At 41.3% G+C, this 20,706-nt stretch overlaps 2 protein-coding genes across 2 annotated transcripts; one reads left to right on the top strand and one right to left on the bottom strand.

Moving 5' to 3' along the window:
* The first annotated feature begins 4,940 nt into the window (after window positions 1-4,940).
* On the top strand, window positions 4,941-8,246 carry LOC146622981 (NADH dehydrogenase [ubiquinone] flavoprotein 1, mitochondrial-like). Its single transcript, XM_085365582.1, has 10 exons — window positions 4,941-5,024; window positions 5,467-5,552; window positions 5,653-5,823; window positions 5,928-6,111; window positions 6,186-6,375; window positions 6,500-6,712; window positions 6,803-6,969; window positions 7,056-7,137; window positions 7,866-8,011; window positions 8,151-8,246. Exons 1-10 carry the CDS (start codon window positions 4,941-4,943, stop codon window positions 8,244-8,246), a joined length of 1,419 nt encoding a protein of 472 aa, XP_085221708.1.
* A 262-nt stretch (window positions 8,247-8,508) lies between these two features.
* khdc4 (KH domain containing 4, pre-mRNA splicing factor) lies at window positions 8,509-19,570 on the bottom strand. Its single transcript, XM_085365580.1, has 14 exons — window positions 19,459-19,570; window positions 18,857-19,040; window positions 15,328-15,456; window positions 15,146-15,225; window positions 14,997-15,049; window positions 14,727-14,905; window positions 13,506-13,717; window positions 12,929-12,989; window positions 11,993-12,044; window positions 11,293-11,603; window positions 10,831-10,977; window positions 10,317-10,426; window positions 10,138-10,223; window positions 8,509-9,271 (listed from the first exon to the last, which is right to left on the bottom strand). The coding sequence occupies exons 1-14, from the start codon at window positions 19,485-19,487 to the stop codon at window positions 9,024-9,026; spliced, it is 1,881 nt and encodes a 626-aa protein (XP_085221706.1). The 5' UTR covers window positions 19,488-19,570; the 3' UTR covers window positions 8,509-9,023.
* Window positions 19,571-20,706: the final 1,136 nt, after the last annotated feature.

The following is a 20,706-nucleotide window of genomic DNA, read 5'->3' as shown; positions in this document are numbered from 1 at the left end:
ATTCATCCTCAAATGCATTCTTTGCACATTTAACCCCATCAGGTTCCATAACACAGGCACATTCCAGAGAGAAGGGAACAGCAGTATCAGGGGTTGAAACCCTCCCTCGTAAACGGACTTTTCAGCACGCTCTTCAGTTGTTAACTCAACATGTATGGTACTGTATCACATGTTGTTGCATGGCAGTTCTTATAGATCGGCCTAAAGGGGGCCGTTGTCTTTTCAGTTCATTCGTTTTTGACCAAAAGCTTTTTATCACCCTTTACCTGAAGCAGAACCTTCACGGGGTGTGATGCAACCATCAATTGCTTGAAGTGACAGCGTTTGTTTTTATTTTCACTTTCATTGAAATCTGCATTTTCAGAGCCCGCTGTATCAGCCACGCTGATCTGGCCTTGTGTGCACTGTCAGCTCTTTTCCTTGTAGTGAAACCTTTTCTCTGTTTCCAGTTTGTTTTGCACTAAGAGATTTTGGAGCTTCAAGCTTTTTTTCTTTTATTTTCCTTTAAAATCTTTTCCATTCACTCACTTACTACCATTTAAAAAATTGTGATTCAACTAGAGAATACTTCTTTAAAACCCACATGCTTCCTCCTGTATATTAGTACAGATATTGTCAAATATAATATATACATGTATATATATATTGGGATGAAGTTGCCTTAGGTTTTGGTTTGTTTTTTGTTTTTTTTGTGCTGCAACTATTCTCAGGAAATCTTGAGCAATGCACTAAGTGATTAAATAAAATATCGAATGGGAAGAAACTGGTGCTGCAGGGTGATTGACACTCTTCATACTTGTGTAATGCCAGTAGTTTCATATTTGCTTTTATATCAAGTTGTTTGATGTTTAAACCACGAATGAATGAATTAAAATGTAGGTGAATACGAGTAGTGACAGTAAACTACTGGCCTTACTAGAACCAGTCTTACTGGAATGGCAGTATGACGGTTGGTATTGGGCATGAAGGGTGTTGGTACTCCCAGTCGGAGAGTGAATGTGGTTTAACTGATGCCAGCTGTGAAGTGTGAGTTTCTATGTGAGCTGTTTTTTGTTTTCCTGGCTTCGGTGAAGGGACATGGGGTACAGTCTGAGCAGAGACCCCGCTATCAGGGATACATTTTTGTCTTTCGGTTTTTAGTGGACCTTCTCAGTGATATGAATTCATTTTCCCAAGATTTGTTTCAGTTATTGTAAAGAGAATAAATAAAGATATCTAAGCTTGGCGTTTCTGTGTTACTGTTATTTTGTTTTTTTTACTTTTTTACTATTTTTTTTTTTTTTTCTTCCCATATCTGCCCCCATCTCACCCTATCCCCAGTATCCTCCTCCTATCACACCAACCTTCTGCATATCCTCCTTCACTACGTCCATGAATCTTCTCTAGGCCCTTTTTCTTTTCCTCCTGCCTGGCAGCTCCATATATCTAATGTCCTTCCTCTGCATATGTCCAAACCATCTCAGCCTTGCTTCTCTAATTTTGTCTCCAAACTGCTCAACCTGCGCTATCCCGTTGATATTCACATTTGTAATCTTGTCCATTCTGCTCAGTCCCCCCAAAAATCAGCATCTTCAACTTAGTAGCACTAAGGAGGCAGAGCTTGAGGAGTCTATCTACAAAACATACGTTGGAACAGATCTCACAACAATCTTGTAAACTTTGCCTTTCACTCTTGCTACTATCCTTCACCCCTCACACTCGTATCCACCCACTCCATCCTGCCAGCACTCTCTTCTTCACTCTCTTGTGCACTGCTTGCTTTTTGATGGCTAACCAGAGGTATATAAACTCATCCACCTTCACTACCTCTATTCCTCACATGTTCACCTTCCACCTCTCATTCACACGTGTATTCTATCTCGTTTGTACTGATTTTAATTCATCTTCTCTCCAGAGCATAACTCCACCTCTCTGGGATCTCCTACACCTGCTCCCTACTCTCCCTATAGTTTACAATGTCATCTGCAAACATCATAGTCCACAGAGACTCCTGCCTGACCTTATCAACCTGTCCATCACCACTGCAAACAAGATCCACAAAGACACGGTGCAGCTCCTGACTTTCTCTATGCTTCTGCATCAACACTGTCAAAGCAAACAGCAGTGCTCTTTCTCAGAACGAAGCCATACTGCTGCTCGCTGATCATCACCCTTGCTCTTTAACCTAGCTTGAATAACTCATAGTTTCATGCTACGGCTCATCAACTTTATTCTTCTGTAATTACGACAACTCTCCACATCACCCCAGTTCTTAAAGATCGGTAGCAGTACATTTCTTCTCTACTCGTCAGGCATCCTCCAACTGTCCAAGATTATGTCAAACTCATTAAAAAGTCTGCTGCTACCAGCATCTCCATATCTCTACAGGTACTGTATGTCAGTAGGACCAGCCATCTTTTCACTCTTCATCCTCTTCATAGCTGCTCTCACTTCCTCCTTACAAATTCCGCTGCACTTCCTGATTCTCTAACTGCCCTCCATCTGTCCCTCTTCTCTGGGGTTTAAAAACTAGCACATAGGCAATTTTCTAAGTCCAATGTCAAAATCCACGGAGAGTTGAGAAATAGTATAACGCACTATATCTGTAATACTAGTGAATTTAAACTTAAACTAAAAGGACCCCCCAACATTTAATAATTAAATAGTTGTGACTGAGCTGTGTGGGCAGAAAAAAAGTGCTGCTGTTATTTTTAACATTCTTGTGCTGACATTTCTTGTTAAGTGCCAGTAAGTGATCTGTAATATGAGCTAATCTTGGTGAAATATCACCTCACTGAGGTGTCAGTTATGCTTTCAATGGCATTGTCAGAAAAGGTGAAAAGTGATGGGAAATGAAGCGTGCCTGAGCTAGTTGACAGGAACGTATAGACTGAGCTGGCACTGTGTTTTCAGTCAGCGATCACTGTTTGTTTACAAAGTTCATCGTTATGCTGACAGATTAAAGAGTAATTGTTTCAAATATTCGTTTGTCCCGATTCCAGACAGATTATTTAATGATTCTTTTTGTTTTGTTTGGATTTTATAGAATCGAATTGATTATTTATGCTATTGTTACTTTAATATCGCCTCTGTCAGTGCGCCCCAGGGCAGATTTGGCTACAATGTAGCTTGCCATCACCAGTGTGTGAATGTGTGTGTGAATGGGTGAATGACTGATTGTAGTGTAAAGCACTTTGGGGTCCTTAGGGACTAAGTAAAGCGCTATAAAAATACAGGCCATTTACCATAATATTTTGTTTTAAATATTTCTCATGTTTACTTGCTTGGCTGTTACATTCACTGTCCACTTTAATAAGTAAACCTTGTTAGTATTGAGCTGGGCCCCCTTTTACCTTCAGAACTGTCTTGATTCTTGAATTCACAACTGGAACACTCCATATTCAATACTGACACTATACCATTACATAGTTGCTGCACATTTATCAGTTGCTCATCTTGTTCAATTTTGTCTTATCAGTGTGAATTGTAGCTTTAGTTTCCTGTTCTTAGCTGACAAGAGAGGCACCCAGTGTGGTCTTCTGTTGCTTTACCCCGATTTTCTTCAAAGTTAATTGTGTTGCTTCTGCGTTCCTTTGCTGTAACAAGTGGTTATTTGAGTTGATGTTGCCTTCGTATTGGCTGGAAGCAGTCTGGCCAATCTCCAGAGAACTGCCTCTCGCTGGATATTTTCTTCTTTTCTGATCATTCTTCATAAACTGAAGAAGTGATTGTTGGGGAAAATCCCAGCAGATCAGCAGCTTCTCAAATATTCAGTCTGGCACCATCAACAATGGTTTGCTCAGTTTTCCTAGTACGGTTGTTGCACTGTGATTGGTTGACTAGATATTTGTGTTAACGAGCAGTTGTGCAGATGTGGCCATGACTGTGTGCTTGAATGATTTCTTTGGATCATAATGGAGGTTGAACTTGAGCTCACTTTTTCTGCCCCCTAACTCTAACCCAGGGGAAATAAACTTGCACGCAACACTTTAAGCCCATTATTTCTTAGTTTAAGTGATTGAGCTGGAAATGGTGTGGGGGAAAAAGTGAACAGGTCTTTAACATGGAAGTCATTCTGACCTATGAAAGGCACAGGTGTGAATAATAAAATAAACCGTGGCTGGTTTGCGTTCATGGTCCTAATTTTGTTCTGGCTCTGTCTCACCGTGGAACTCGGCTGCACTTAAAGTGAGTAACATTTGTGTGTTTCGAGTTCAAGTTCAATCATCTATGGAGCATTTTCACAGAAGATTAAAAGGAAATAACACCTCAAGTGTTTCAGTAAACTTTTCCAGTCAACCAGCACACAAAATACCAAGACAAATGAAATGCCAACCCAAGTGGCAAAGCAGGCCTCACGGATGGTATAAATAAATCGGTGCCCCCCACCACCTTGCCAGGAGGCCATGTTTACTTTCAGATTAATAATTCGTACATAACCATGTAAACTGTGCACAAAATCCCTTAATAAAAATGATATGATGTGGCTTTGATACTGACCCAATAATTGTCTCGATGCACGCTCAATCAGCCAGGTAAGGAAATCCCAAAAAGTTGATTCTGTTCATCTGGAATTAATGTTTTCAGTGGGGAAAACGTTTCGTCACTCTTCTAAGTGACTCTCTGTGAATAGTACTCATGGCCACTGATCAGCTGGCATGACAATTTCCATATTAGTGAGCATTAGTTTTTGGGTGACCCAATAATTGTTTCTGTGTGCGTGCGTGCGCGTGCATAACATAGCCTAACGGGTACCTTCCGCGAGCAGGACGTGACGTAGTCTCTAATCCTCTTAGTTTAATTAAGCTGAACCAGCAGGCGTAGGCTGCAGCTCCTTCGGCAGCCGAGGTTTAAAAGTCGACTCGATCTTCTAAGAAAACGTAGACCCTGGGAGAAGCAGCTTTGGAGTTTAAAGCAGTTTAAAAGTGAGCTGGGGGTGGGTGTCTTGGGCCCCCTGCAGGATGCTGCCTCCGCGGATGCTGTGGGGCGCTGTGGCGCGTCAGGTTGCTCCACGACTCACCTACAGCACTGCTGCGCAGCCACAGGTATGTAGGCCTGCGGTCACACATCAATACACAGCACAGAGAAGAAAGTGGCACGTTTGTGAGTGAAATAAGATTATCCGGATCGTTCCACTAAGATTTTTAGAGCAACTTGTGGTCTTTAAACGTGTATCCCCCCCCCCCCCCAATATTACTGTAGATTTTACAGTAAAAGACAAAGATGAATGCGTGTTGTGCAATTTTAAAAAGTCCTATAAAGTACTCCTGGGTTTAATTCAGTAGTAGTCTTATGTTAAGCTTCACAAAAGTTGTATTGTTTGGCATTTTAATTTGTTGATATGGCGCCAAATCACCTCAGCATTAATCTCAGAAGTAGAACATTACAGGTTGTTTAAGGCAGCAGATGTCCAAACCCAGAAAGACTGACAGCTTTTTTCAGCCACACCTTTTCCTTTTTTTTTTTTCCAACTTTTCTTATTTCCAGCAGGTGAAGCCAAAAAAGACCATATTTGGTCCTCTGAGTGACCAAGATCGGATATTTACTAACTTATATGGCCGACATGACTGGAGGTAAAAGTATTTGAAGTAAAACCACCTTCATTACTCTCTAATGACCTGTAGAAACACCTTATCTCTCTCTGTTGCTCTTCTCTTCCGTTTTTTCTCCCAGACTCAAAGGAGCGCTAAAAAGAGGAGATTGGTATAAGACCAAGGAGATCATACTGAAGGGACAGGACTGGATCCTGAATGAGGTGAAAATCTCGGGGCTTCGTGGCAGAGGAGGAGCAGGATTTCCGACAGGCATGAAGTGGAGTTTCATGAACAAACCCAGCGATGGCAGGTAGGAGCAAGAGGGAACAGAAACAATCTGCGAATGATGCTAAGGTTTCATGAATAAATAATCTGTTGGCGTGTCTGTGACTTTCCGCGTTTGCTATGTGGTAGGCCAAAGTATCTGGTGGTGAATGCTGACGAGGGGGAGCCTGGGACATGTAAAGACCGCGAGATAATGCGTCATGACCCCCATAAGCTTATAGAGGGCTGTCTGGTGGCTGGGAGAGGCATGGGAGCTCGTGCCGCGTACATCTACATTAGAGGGGAGTTTTACAATGAGTCATCAAACCTACAGGTAATGTATGGATGGATGTGTGACGAACAGTCCGTGGATGAAGAGCGTTTGTCTTAATTGTTTTCTTCAAACAGGTGGCCATTAATGAGGCGTACAAAGCAGGGCTGATTGGAAAGAACGCCTGCGGCTCTGGGTATGACTTTGATGTGTTTGTTATGCGGGGAGCAGGCGCATACATCTGTGGAGAGGAGACTGCTCTAATCGAGTCTCTTGAGGGCAAACAAGGGAAGCCCCGGCTCAAGCCGCCTTTCCCTGCAGACATAGGTGAGGTAAACTCTCCACAGCAGCCTCCAATATCCTGCAGCACCTAATTATGGTTTAAGAAACTGCTAAATAGGGTTATATTCTAATTATAGTTATTTACTGCTCTCTTTCTCTCTCCCTAAAGGGGTGTTTGGATGCCCAACAACGGTGGCCAACGTGGAGACAGTTGCTGTGGCGCCTACGATCTGTCGTCGAGGCGGCGCTTGGTTCACCAGCTTTGGGAGGGAGAGGAACTCTGGGACGAAGCTGTTCAACATCTCTGGTCACGTAAACACCCCATGCACAGTGGAGGAAGAGATGTCTATTCCTCTGAGAGAGCTGATAGAGAGACATGCAGGTGTGTGTGTGTTTAATCCAGTTCTGTCCATGAAGAGTTTATGAAACATTACACATTTTTTTCCTCTTTTCTCTCGTATGATTGGTGCAGGAGGAGTGAGAGGTGGCTGGGACAATCTATTAGGAGTGATCCCAGGGGGGTCCTCCACTCCCATTATCCCTCGGCATGTGTGCGATGATGTGCTGATGGATTTCGATGACCTGGTTCGTGCAGAGAGTGCCCTGGGAACTGCAGCTGTCATAGTCATGGATAAATCGGTAAACAGTTGCCTGAAATATTGCACATTTCACAGGCTCCTCAGTGACAGCAGAAAGAAAATCTGACTGATGCGTCTTCTCTGCAGACCGATGTGGTCCGAGCCATTGCACGTTTGGTTGAGTTTTACAAACACGAGAGCTGTGGACAGTGCACCCCCTGCAGGGAGGGTAAGGAACTACATTCAACACTGGGCTCAGGCAGTAACTGTTAAAACATCCATTATCTCACCCTTTAAAATCTTTTTACATCCTCCTTACATTCCTTACAGTGCTCTTCTCTCTTCATTGAGCTATAATAAGCACTTGTGTGAACTGTCAACAAGAACATCAGGGTTAGGTGAAGCGTTTACTACTCAGGACATGCCTGAAGGGTACATAGGTATGATAAGTGCTCAAATATGTTATTATAGCAAAATAAACACTCTGGTAAGGTAAGATATACCTGTAAGAGCACAATTATCGAAGGATTGAAAACATAATACTGGTAAAACAGAGGTTTTATGACAAATTAATCATAATCTGAGCCTGTATTGATGCATTTTATTTGCACATATGTAATGTAAATCTCGGTTAGAAAAAGCCTTTTTAAATGTGTATAATTTTTGCATTAATTTGGACAAACAGTGCAACAGCATTCGTTTCATTGTCTTAGTAAAGCTAGAGTCATAATGTGTGAGTAATTTAATCAATTAGCTTCAGGATTTGGATTATTAGTTTGTGAAGAACACAAAAGGAAGCTACAACTGTTATTTTAAGATATCAAATAGGTTTTTAAGTCTTTATTAGAATTGGATTAAGATTAGGGTCAATAATAACTCCTCCGAGGTAAAACTTTGCTTAAAAGTTTCAGGAATTGTAATTTTATAATGCTTGTTCAACTCCTTCCTCTCCCACAGGAGTGGACTGGATGGATAAAATGATGTGGAGGTTTGTCCAAGGCGAGGCAGCAGTTTCAGAAATTGACATGATTTGGGAGCTCAGTAAGCAGATAGAGGGACACACCATTTGTGCTCTTGGGGACGGAGCTGCTTGGCCTGTGCAGGTGAGATTTCTTCTTGGAGGCGTTTTAAGCACTTAAGCACAAGTTCAGTAAAACTGAGCCTTCAATTTCAAAAGAAATGCTAAATGTGAAGAGTCAGGGGCGTTTACCCTCTTTTTTTTTTTCCCTTTTGTGTGTGCAGGGTTTGATCCGCCACTTCAGGCCTGTCATGGAGAGCCGCATTGCTCACTATAACAAGAAAAATCCCGCAAGGGCGCCAGAGGTCGAGATGATCTGAAAGTGAAATGCCTCCCATTCAGTCTGTCATCAAATCATTCCATAGATCATTTATTTTAAGTGTAAATATTACTTATTGATCAAAGTTATCCTGATCGCAAAAGCTATGTGTGGACAACCAGTCTGCTTTGGTGATATAAAAGCAGCAATGACATCTTCAACTTAGTTAACTGATGCACGACGCAATGAAAGAAATGAACACATACGTCAATAAATTAGCTTTATTTCATAAACTTGAGAAATAAATTCAAATGCTTCACTGCGTACATGTCCAGTCTGATCTGTACAAAAAAAGGAGATGATCAAGAAAGGATTAAGTGATTGATGTTTGTTTTGTTTTTACTTTGGGGAAAGAAAAGAGAGTGGGAACAGGAAAAGATGTGTTAGGATGAAAGGAAAACTGGTCTGTGATTTACAGTCTGTGTTATCATTTCACAGAGACACACAGCTGAGCTGGTGCAGGTTTTCCCTCGATTCAGACCAAGAAGGCAGGCAGAATATTGCTCAACTGACCAGCTATACATCCAGACTAAAGGTTGAAGTATCACTCCGGCAAATGTCCTTCTTTGAACAATGACTAATGACAGTCAAACAAACAAATGGGAATCTTTACAAAACTTTAGCTTGTCCATTTAGACCCAAGTGCTAAATCCTGAAACCAACACAGAGCTGTTACGAGTCATCCTGGTGAAGAACAGATGGGCTCAGTTTGGGTGGATATCCTGTAAGACTCAGCAGAAAGCACTCGGTGAGTTCAGATTTTTTTTTTTTTTCTGCATTAGGGTGCCATCCAGAAAGGTATAGACTGCTGCTGCGGCTGTGTTTTAGCTCGAGGGAGTGGTGGAGGAGGGCAGCGATAACCCTGTGCCCAGCCTGAGGTGGTTGTGGTAGTTGAGGAGGTAGGGGGAACTGCCCCAGGGTTACCTGGCCCTGAGGTGGCTTTTGAGGTGGGGTGGTCTTCCTCTTCATCAGAAGAGCCGCCGGTGTATGCCACCAAACCTGTTTTCAGTCTTTTTACTGCAGGTGCTAAAAGAGGAAGAAGAGAGCAAAAGAAAAAACAGGAAAAGAGAGAGAGAGCGAGAGAAAGGCAGCACATGTGGAGAGGAGAAAGAGAGAAAAGATACACAACAACAGCAGCAGCTCATTTCAAGTCAAAGGTAATTATTTCAAACACATGTTGGGAGAAACAAAAAGTTAATAGATCAAATGTAAATCAACGTTTATGTCAGCCGGTTTGAGGAGGGGGGGTGGCGGCCATTCAAAAGCAGCCATTGGTTGGTGGGGAGCGACAGTGTCAGGGGCCGTCCAATCGAGCGGCAAGACGGTGTCACAGGACGAGTCGTACCCCACCCCCAACCGATATCCATCATCACACCGGAGACACATGGAAGAGAAGAAAAACACAGAGAAAAAGAGAAAAACACAAAAACAGGAGAGATTCTCGTTAGCGAGGGAGGAAAACGAACGTCGGACAATCCAGACTGATGATGTCGTCACGGCTCGACATAATCGCACTCCTTTATAAAAAGGAGTTGAAGGCACACAAAAGGTGTTGAGTCATAGCTCCGCCTCATTATCTTGAGATGTGTTGTCACAGCAGCAGACTCCTGGAAAAGCCCGTTTGAGGCTTATTGTGGCGGGCGCTGCATTTATCTCAGCCACAAAACCAGGAGTGGCTTTAATATTAAATATAGAAAAACGAAACTAAATCTGTTTTTGGGGGGTTTATGTAACAGACATCCAGCTTCAGTAGGCAGGGAGAGGATTTACATTTGTCTCTACAGCTCTACATTAAGGCTGTGAATAAAATTGAGGCCAGGCTTATAAGAGGGTCACAGTCCGTGATTTGGATTTGGGCAGGGATTTGTCAATCCACAGGATAACGCCCTTACCGGCGGGGCCTTGCGGTGCTTTTCTCTCTTCCACCTTGGGTCTCGCTCCATTCACAGCCAAGGGGGGTGGAGGCATTAGCTGCTTACTGGAGAACACAAAGAGAGGGAGTGAGTGAACTCTTCTCACTGACCTGTGAATATTATTAACCTGAACAACATCCTGTGTAAAATCTGCACACCTGTCCCTCTCACACGACGGGCTGGAGGAACTCTGTGGTTGGGATCCTGGATTCTCAGGGCTGCCCATGGAGAAGCCTGCACCTAAATTAGTCATATGAATGGGTCCATGCTATGAGCAGAAAAACACACAGGCACGATTAGGAGACATCCTCAACTAAGCCCTGCCCTGACACTAAAAAACAATACACACCTATTTACAACACCAAAGTGAAAAAAAGCTAGCTTACCACAAACCTGTGATTATAATGATATTTTCCCGTCCACTATGAAAGATACTTTTAACAGCTCTCCAAGCTATCTCAACCAAGGTACAAAAGACATTTGAAGAGAGCAAAGATGATATGTTAGGAGACAGAAATCGGAAAGAGAGGTAAGAGTGCTTCCTCGGCTCATGAAGGTGACTCGTGACAATGAGACCACGATGTGGAGAAAATAAAATATAGGGGGTGTTTAAAAAAAAAAAAAAACACCAGAGAATGATGAGGGGGTGAAAATGCAAAAGAAATGTATCACCTGGTATCCCAGCAGGCCACTGTCTGTCTCGTCAGGCACCTCCTCTGTAAAGCGTCTTTTCTGTGGTGGGTTGGCTGGGGCAGCAGGAGGTGAAACTTTGGGTGGTGCTGCAGCAGAGGGAGGTAAACGTACAGGAGGGGCTAGAGTCTGCACAAAAGACGAAAACAACAGTATCGTCTGGTTACTGATTTGCCTGCTATGACACATATCCTTGGCGAGAGTTTCACAGTTTATAAAAGTAAAATTAAAGAAGTAGTAATCCAAAGATCTAATTTTGTGCAGAAGTTTTGATTGTGTCAGATGTTTAGATTTGCTCCTAGTTAGCTTTCAAGGGGTAAAGAGTTAAGTGGACCTAGGAAAAAAATGGGATTGTTGTACAGTCAAAGATTTTACACAGTCTTGTTTTATTTGTGTTTCTGGATGCCTGCTTTAGTTTTAAGGCCATGTTACAATGAATCCTACCTGTGGCAAGATGTCAGGAGCAGGTACTGGTGCAGGCGTGGGTGCAGGAGCTACAGTGGGGACAGGGGCAGGGATAGGGACAGGTACAGGTACAGGGACAGCAGCAGGAATAGGAGCTGGGCGGAGAGGGTACTGAGAGGGAACACCAGCGGCAGCCACTGGCGGCACAGGAGGTGGGACAGCGTAAGGTGAAGGGACAGGCTGAGGCTGAGGTGGGGGTACGGGCAGTGGGTAGCCTTGCTGGTAGCCAGTAGGGGGGTAGTAAGGAGGTTGAGGAGATATCCCATTCACTACTGGCGGCTGTCCAAACCCTGAATAAAAACAAAAGAAACAAGCAAAACAGCTAGAATGAGGCTCTCACAGAGATGTCAATAAACAGATGTGTTAGACTGAGAATGTCTGTGAAGGTTCTCAGTCATCCAGGTCATCGTAGTCTAAGGAGCTTGGAAAGAAAAGCGTCTGGACTTCTTTAAGTTGCTTGAAGACGTTTCACCTCTCATCCGAGAAGCTTCTTCAGTTTCAGTTTCAGAACTGAAGAAGCTTCTCGGATGAGAGGTGAAACGTCTTCAAGCAACTTAAAGAAGTCCAGACGCTTTTCTTTCCAAGCTCCTTAGACTGAGAATCTTACAGCTTTCAGTTAAAGAAAAAGAGCTTTGGTACAGCAACAGAAACTACAGAAAAACTACCAGCTGTGGAGTACCTTGTGGTGTTGGCATCATTTGATTAAGGAAGCGAGAATACTCTGCATGGACCTAGAAAAGAGGAACATTGCATTTAATCTTGTTAATAGTTTTAAAAAAAATAAAAAATTTACTTTGAAAGTCATCCTATAAAGACAAGAGTTCAACATAATGTAACCATTATAAAAGAAAAAAAAACATAAAAACCAACTGTAAAAGAACGAGATCTATCAAGATTCAGTTAAAAAACAACAACAACAAAAACGCCTTCGAACATTTACAGCACAAACTACCTTTGAGTCTCCACCTTTAAGAAAACGGCTGTGTCTGCAGAAAATACTTGTGGTCTCCGCTTGTGGTGCAGCACACAAATAATCCTTCACTATCTACAGCTCTGTAGCCGATGTGCGCATCTGCAGAAGCTGAGATCAGTGATCCCTTAAACCACAAGGAAGTGTGTGTTTCTTTGCTTAGTTTAAAAACATTTTCGTTTTATCACCAGCGAGTGTCAACAGTTAACACAGTGTGGAAACATCAGTGCCACCAGCGATTTAATTAATTGTTCATTTGCAATATTGATCTCGTACCATTAGTGTTTCCAGTTGTTTTGTTAAAAAAAAAGAAACAAAACACTTTTCATAACTAATCTGTGACAGGCCACCACTCATTACTTACTTATTATTTATTAATGCTCAGGGACTGTCTAGTGACTCCACAGTGTAGGGGTTTGCACCTTTGCCTAACAAGCAAAAGATCTCCAGTTTGATCCCGTGAGGAGACAAAAATCCCTCTGGGGTTGCATCAGGAAAGGCGTCTGCAGTAAATATCCGGCAAAACAAATATGCAGAGCTACCTGCTGTGCAACCCTGTGGATAAGGGAGCATCTGAAAATTGGTTTTAATGCTTGACTGTCTGCTGAAGCTGGAATGGGGAAAATGGACACTTGGAGTACTCACTGTCTGAAGCAGGTTCTCACACAAAGTCTTTGCTGCTGCAAGTCCTTCAGGTTTCGAGTGACTGGAGAGAAAAACAGCAAAAATAGTTCATAATCATGGAAAACTACCAATATTTGAAATCCACTGTTCTCTATTGACGCTGCATGTGACATATTTACACCAGACTTCATTTTCTAATTTTTCTAAAGGAAATTTACACAGAACTATATGACAGTTGAAGTAGTTTTGGGCTTCGTGTCTGTACAGTACTATCTTATTTTACCATCTTATTATTCTAACACCCAGTAATCAGAACTTTTTAATGTTATTGTTTAGTAGTGGGTGGCAAATAGTTTGTAGTTGCATTACCACCACCTTTTGGCCATTATAGTGAATAGCATCCCACCAGGCACTGGTAAAAAAAAAAAGCATCAATCACATTTACTTTTAATTTATTTTCTTAAAAAAAAATAATAATAATAATAATTTGGAAATTCTGACTGCGCTCTACTGCAGAAAACTCCAGAGTGTGGCAGTGTTGTGACAACGCTTCATTAGCCTGCGCCGCCTTTAATGGACAAAGACTGATGATACCCACCTGATGTAAATGTACATGGGTTCAAAGGCCTCTCGTCCAGAGGCAGGCTCCAAACAGCCGGATCCTTTCCCTCTGAGGAAGACTTTGGCCCCGGTCTCAGCCTGGATGTGCTGCAAGTATGAACAGCCGGGCCCCTCGACACGCTCTTTGACTGCAAAGCCCGGGACAGCGTGATCCAGGCCCACAAAGATCTTATCTTGAACAAAATGCATCTGAGAAATGAAAGAAAATATGAAGGGTTGCAGTAACTATGACTAAACACATTACCATACTGACAGTTTTCAGTCCCCCCTACATTTATGCCCCTTTTTAGACATTAGTTCCAGTATATCTCCAAACATTTTTAAATTCATGAATGTCTAGAGGTAGGTTGATCATTCCAAATATCGGCAGTATCGAGACAAACACTTTTATTGGATCAATACTCTATCCTAAAAGGTCAGACTGTATTCCACTGAATTGTGTTAAATTTTTTATTTTAATAAGAAAACTATATCTCAAACATGCACTATGAAAAATGTCTGAAACTTTTTGTGTTCTGTGTTATCACCTGTTTTATTTAAAGCCTATAACACATTTAAACAACAGAACTTGACCGAAGTCCTTTAAAAACAGGCACATTCACATTCCAGGTCTCCAAAAAATCCAGTTTCAAAAAGCTGAAAGGTTTTGTTGTGTTAACTAATTATTATAGAAAGTAACAGTTACAGGGATTTTGGTGGTCATTAAAAGGTGTTCAGATTTTTAAACTGATGCCCATTCATCTCATAAATCATGGCACACCGCTCTCCCCTACATAAGTTACCTTTATAAGTTAAAAAGCATCGGTATTGGCAGTAGTGCCTCTGTATTTATCGCACACCACTAATGTCCTTTTTTTCCCCCCCAAGTGAAGACTGTTGTTAAATCGACTGCTACCGAAGGTTGGATGCAAATCAAATCAAATGTCTTTTTCATTCAAACAATCGCAGCTTCTTTGTCTGCACTAGATGTTTGAAGTCTTCCAAGTCTTACACTTCTGAAGTATATAAAATCTAAAGCAACCTATTTACTGTTCTTTTGAAGGCATTGATTAAATATGATGCTAACTATTTATAATCTCACCCCCCTCACCTTTTCTAAAAACAGTAAGTGTATTGAGGCAATTGGTAAACTGATCGGTGCTTCAAAATTAGGTGGAAACAGAGAGTATGACCTGCATCCATGTGGGAACTGCCTTACCCCTGACTGAAAGTGTGGTTTGTGGTGGGTCACAGGGGGCAGTGAAGGAGCAGGGAGGTTGTTCTGCTGATACACTGTGACTGAAGCCCCAGTAGAGGAGAAAGATGGAGAGGATGATGAAGCAGTTGCAGCCTTCACCACCCCGTTTGTGATGATCTCCTTGATTCTATTAACTGCTCCTGGAAAACGGAGAAGAGAAACTGTCAGTCGAATTACGAGCTACACAAAGACAAACGTTTATGACTGACTGAAGTTTAAAAGAATACTTACTGTCAACAAGCTCTCTTGTCTGTCCTTGGACGTGTAGATACAGAGGTCGATCCCTGATTGGAATGAGCAGAAACAAGGCCGAGTTTACATAAAAACATCAAACACCGGGTCTACTATCAGTTCGGTTAGTGAAAATGAGAGACAGTCACCCTGTTAGCGCTTTGGTCTTCTCCTCTGCTGTCATGTAACGGCCTCTGGTCGACACTGCAGCACCGCTCACTTTACTGATCTGTGGACAAACCATATTAAAAATTACAAACCACATCACGAGCAATCCGCTAGCTAAGAAACAGACCTAACTTTTGAAAATATCATCCATATTGTTGCTGACCTCATCCTGCGTTTGCCCGCGTGTCAGGAGATTTCGACAATTAATTGGGACGTCATTGATCTCAACTTCAGCTACCACCAGGTCGTCTTTGGCTTTTGGCGGCACTGGAGGCTTTCCGACACCAAGGACCTGAAAGAGGGTACGGAACAAGAAGCATGCGTCAGTCAAGGCACAGCTCATTATTTTATACTGGAGACTTAAAACATACATTTTAACTAGAGCTGGGCGATAGAACGATAACGATATGTATTGCGAAATAACTTTTTCTCGATAGAAAAATTAAACTATTGCGATAGGCCTCATCTCTCTTGGCCTCTTAAAAAAAAGAACAGCCAATCCAAATTAAGTAGCGCAGAGCCGAACCAATCACAGCCGCAGCGTCACGTCACGTGACTTGTTACGTGCAGCACAAGTGCCAAGGCGCACATGTGTATTTGTTTGGGAAGCTGCCAGCTGGGCTGCCCAGGTAATGAAGGAAATGAGTGTGCCGACTAGAGAAAAATCAACCAAGAGCGTGAGCGAAGGTTACCGAAGAAAAAACCGATGATGGTTCCAATGCCGGAGAGCTTGTCGAACAGAAGGGCCATAGAAGTTCCGTAGTGTGAAGGTATTTCGGCTATTTCAAGTCTGACAAAAAACTTAGTAGCTTGCACTGTAAATTGTGCCGAAAGCAAGTCTGGAAATACAATAAACCGGTGCATGCTCAATCTCTGACTGAAAGCGCTAATTCGTCATTCGGCTTTTGTCAGACTAAAGTAACTGTTAAAACTGTTTGAAAAGCTCAGCTATACAACAAGGAGAGATTGAGAATTTCCTTTTAGTTCTCAGTTTATTTGATATTGACAAAAGTTAGTCAGTTTTGTCTGTTCTTCTGTAAAACAAACTAAGATTTATTTTTAGAATTAATATTTTGTTTCTAAGTGGAATTGACAATTTAGTCTGTTTCGTTTGTTCTATTTTGAAACTTAAACGCTTTAGCGGCTGCCTTTTGTGTAGTTTGCAATATTTGCCTTTATTTATCTGAAACTGAAGTCTCATGTTCCTTAAGTACATCTACCCTGTTGAACTTATTATGGGAAATAAATATTTAAATTAAAACGAGCTGCTAATTATTTCACATTTTACTTGTGAGCAACGGTACATTTAAATCTTACAAATATAGTTATTTGGCTTATATCATGATAGATATCGTTATCGCCTGAAATGAAAAAACATATCGTGATATGAAAAAATCTTATATCGCCCAGCTCTACTCTTAACAAAATAATCCTGTGTCTCCACTCATGTAGGATTTGGCAATTGATAGATTTTTATTATCAATTACGACTCTGGCTTCCAAAGACTTTGAAAACAAGGTAATGAAAATGTTGCCGCCTTTTATTTGGCAATGACTCGCACTGTGATATTGTGACATGATTGTTCAGCCGAGCTTAAGCCAAACTGTGGAACAGGAGGACGTTGTCAACAAGGGCGTTTGTGTTTCTTTGTTTCAGTTTGGATATGTGCAGTGTTTAAGAAAATCCAGTTACAGAAATGTTCAATAAAATTGGAATAACTCTGAAGTGAAAACTATTTTAAGCTGCTCTCTTATTCGCAAGGGTTCGCCACTGTGGGTAACCACATTGTTTTGGAGCCAAAAAGGGATTAGCGTCTGAGTGTTGAGAATTAAAAATGATTTAATAAAGTTTTGACTCAATATAAAATTGAAGTTACAAGTTAACAATAAAATATACTGTTGTCACAATGTTGATGCAACAAATCTTTAAAGCATTAAAGATAAAGCGGTCCTGTTCATTAATCTGCAATATCACTAAAGCACTACAAAGCCATTTTACAGGTCTGTAAAAGCAGCATTTCCTCCTCCAGCAGGAACTGTAAAGAGTGACATCTGGTGGAGGTGAAGTGTACATGCGCAATGCAAAAACAAAATGTACTAATTTTACTTCACTGTTTTTTTTATTTCAGATTAGTTTCTACTTCGTTATTAAGATATTTGTTTGATTGCACTGTATTGCATTTTATTGAAATACATAACATGTTACTTATATATATTTACCTGCTGAAAAAAGAGGTATATGTTATCTTATAACCTTGATGTTGGAGTCTAAGTGTAAAAATGCAGGACAAGAGAGAAAATATGTGGGAATACAGTTAAAGCTTTAAATCAAATGTCATTATATAGACACCGTGTTTGAATATCCTGTTTTCTTAATTATCTTCTATGAAATCCAATAATATCTGAATATGAATATCTTTCTTATGTTTTTGTCAGTGCTGGTCACATGTACACATATATATATATAAGTGTATGGATACACCAGGAAGAACACATAAGGCTTATGGTAATAGGAATAACTATAAAAGTCTAATTTCCTTTGGAAGCTTCCTAATTGCTTGAACCCTCCAAGTACTAAGAAAAGGTGGTTCCTTTATTACCTCATTGAACACATCCGTTAAGAAAGGACAGAAGATAATACCGCCCCACAGAATCTCGGTGTTTATTACAAGAAATGATCACCATGACAGATTGTGCGTGTGTTAGGTCACAGTGCATTTTCCATTTCATAACATAGCCTGCTGATATGTTCTGCACCTTTACCCACAGGTCAACACAGCACTGCTGCGACAGAGTTGTTGAGTTTGTGTGATGAACATAAATGTATAAATAAAAAAAGCTCTATTAAAGTTTAATGATTACTGTACTGGACCCTATGGAGTAATGGTTGAATAATTTGACTTCAGGTAGACATCATCTCTCCAGGAGAAAAGTGAAAATAACAGTGGCCCTACAGTATGAAGATGTTGGGTAAAGTATTTTGCATACTGGAGGTTAAACAATCACAACATCCAACCCAAAATTATTAAATTTCGGGGTGGAACAGCCTTGTATAGTGCAGTCTGGGTACCACGCTTCTCTATTACGGTGTTGTGCCAAAAACTGATTGTCTGCCAAAAACTGATTTCCGGTATTTGCCAAAAACTGACTGCTTGTATTTAAACTGCTATAAGTAACTTGTTGGGCTATAATATGTGAAACATATGTCAAATGCATCCCTCATGGATGACATAAAGTCATCTTGAGCCGCAAACAACAAAGTAGAAGCCGCAATCAGTTTTTGGCAGTGACTTTTATATAACCTTTATTTATGCAGTTAAAAAAAAAAATCTCATTAACATTAAATATGTCTTTTGTAAGAGTAAGTTGGCCAAGAGCACAGCAGAAATGGCAGCAAATATTACAATAGTTCTGTAAAAATATTTTAAGTGGGGATAAAGGACCAGATTGGTTATGATGTAAGTACAATAACACAGAGTTGTAAAGATACTTCAAAAACAGATAATTTTTAAATTCTATATATAACCCCTTTGTAAGCCCTGTTCACCGAAGTCTATGCCTAAAGATATTACACATAAAAAATACACAGAAACATTGGAAATCACTTTTTGGCACAACAACGGATTCAATAATTTATAAAATCGCCTTTAAAACAAAAGTAATTAATAGAAAGACCGCCATGCTGTTCATTACCTTATCAGGCGGCCCGGGGTTGCCTATCTGTGAGGGTTTGAGTTTGCCTTTGGCCACCAGCATGGCATTAATCTTGGCAGCCACAGCAGCAGCAGCATCCAGAGCTCCAGTGGGTGCAGCTTCAGCCTCCCCCATCCCACCAGAGCCAGACCCGGGCCCAGGCTGGTCCCATTTGCTGCGGCGGCTGGAACACAGAAAGACAAAAAACATTAAACTAGTCAAAAAAGTTTGTATAACCCTCACTTCAGCCCACAAACCCCCAAAAACTCAACCGTGAGGATAAGCAAACAACACCCAATGCTGTTATTGTTGACGTTTTGGAAACCAGAACTGTGGTCTAACAGGGTTTTTTCCTCTTTGTATTCAGTTTGCGGTCACAATCACAGGCACTCTGCCACCGAAATTAATTATTTAAAAATATTTTGTTTTTGAGTAGCTACAGGATAAAAAGCATGAGCTGCTCGCCAGCTGCAGCGCGACAGCACGGCCATGATTATATAAGGCGGCTAACGTTAGCGAGCTAGCCGACTATCTGAAAGCATAAAGGCGGCGGCTAAACAGCACAATAAAAATACAAAAACTGTCCGGGTTTAAAGGCTTACCCGCTGCTCTGAGCCCCACAGAATGACATCAATGTTTCGTCAGATAGAAAAAAATCCCCGTGAGGAAAATCTCTCCAGACTTCTGCACAGCTCGTACAGTCAGCTGTGCTGATGGCTAGCCGCTTCGTGTCTCACCGTTTCCGCCTCCGGTTACTGCTGTTCTCGCTCAATGACGCCACCAGAGGGCGCCAGACACCAGCAAGTGTGTTCAAAAGGGGGAAAAAACAGAAGGTTCAGGTGGGATGCTTCTTCCTCACCTGTCGTGCTACCCTTGGCCAGTGTCTCTTGAGGCGATATCAGAGTTTCCAGTGAAGAGAAAACCCTTGAGATGCCGGACAGGCTTCATGACGAGGTGAGTTTTAGCAGGTGTACTCCTGCTTAATCCACTGAAAAACCTCATAAATGAAAGGACACAGGTTACTGCACTGATTTGTGTTGAAATTCTGTTAGGGTTTCAAATGCGCAAATTTAAACATAGTCAGTCATCTTTAAATGCGGAATAATTTGTCGGTTAAACTGTGACAGTAAGCCAAATGAATGATGTTCACTCAGTAAATATATGTATGGACTGATCATACATAAGATTAATGTTTGAAGTTTAACACTTACAGCACTATGATAGCAATAATAATAATAATAATAATAATAATAATAAAGACAATGAAACACATTTGGTGTGGTTTTCCAGTTTTGTATTTCTGTTTAATACTACTTTTTGGTTTCTGCTTTCTGGTTTTATTGATGTTCTGCTGTGTTTCTGTGTCTTTTTCTTTTTCTTTTTTTTTTTTTTTTTTGGTATTCTTGTCATGAGTCTTGGTTTCCCCCACCCTCACCTATGTCCTGTTGTGTAATCAGCCCCAAACACACTGGTGTTTTCTTTATGTACTCTTGTTCAACCCCTTGTTTTAAGTATTTAATCAGCTAATCACATGGCGACAAGTTCAAACCAAGCATCAGATTGGGGAAGAAAATGCTTGTTGATCTCATCTGATCTATTGAGATTTTTCCACACAATCATTTATATGGTTTTCAACAAAAAGACAAAATGAGAAAATATGGAGAGAAATGTGGGTGAAAATGCCTTGTTGATGCCAGAGGTCAGAGGAGACTGGATAGACTGCTTCGAGCTGATAGGAGGGCAACAGTAACTCAAATAATCCTCATTACAACTAAGGCAGAGGAGCATCTCTGCATAAGCAACCTGGCAAACCTTGAAGCTGATGAGCTACAGCAGAAGAAGAGCACACT

Source organism: Diplotaxodon limnothrissa, linkage group LG11 (assembly GCF_057381915.1).
Source record: "Diplotaxodon limnothrissa isolate DT_005_m linkage group LG11, D_limnothrissa_male_GT1.1, whole genome shotgun sequence".
NCBI classification, from domain to species: domain Eukaryota; kingdom Metazoa; phylum Chordata; class Actinopteri; order Cichliformes; family Cichlidae; genus Diplotaxodon; species Diplotaxodon limnothrissa.
Note: the sequence above shows the minus strand (reverse complement) of the source record. Positions and strands in the feature narration are given on the sequence as shown.

Coding starts and splice junctions, on each gene's coding strand:
- LOC146622981 (XM_085365582.1), top strand. CDS start 4,941: ATGCTGCCTCCGCGGATGCTGTGGGGCGCTGTGGCGCGTCAGGTTGCT. Junction 6,713..6,802: donor GCTGATAGAGAGACATGCAG/GTGTGTGTGTGT, acceptor TGATTGGTGCAG/GAGGAGTGAGAGGTGGCTGG. Junction 7,138..7,865: donor GTGCACCCCCTGCAGGGAGG/GTAAGGAACTAC, acceptor CCTCTCCCACAG/GAGTGGACTGGATGGATAAA.
- khdc4 (XM_085365580.1), bottom strand. CDS start 19,487: ATGTCATTCTGTGGGGCTCAGAGCAGCGG. Junction 15,457..18,856: donor ACCCCGGGCCGCCTGATAAG/GTAATGAACAGC, acceptor ACCCTCTTTCAG/GTCCTTGGTGTCGGAAAGCC. Junction 11,604..11,992: donor AATGATGCCAACACCACAAG/GTACTCCACAGC, acceptor GTTTTTATTCAG/GGTTTGGACAGCCGCCAGTA.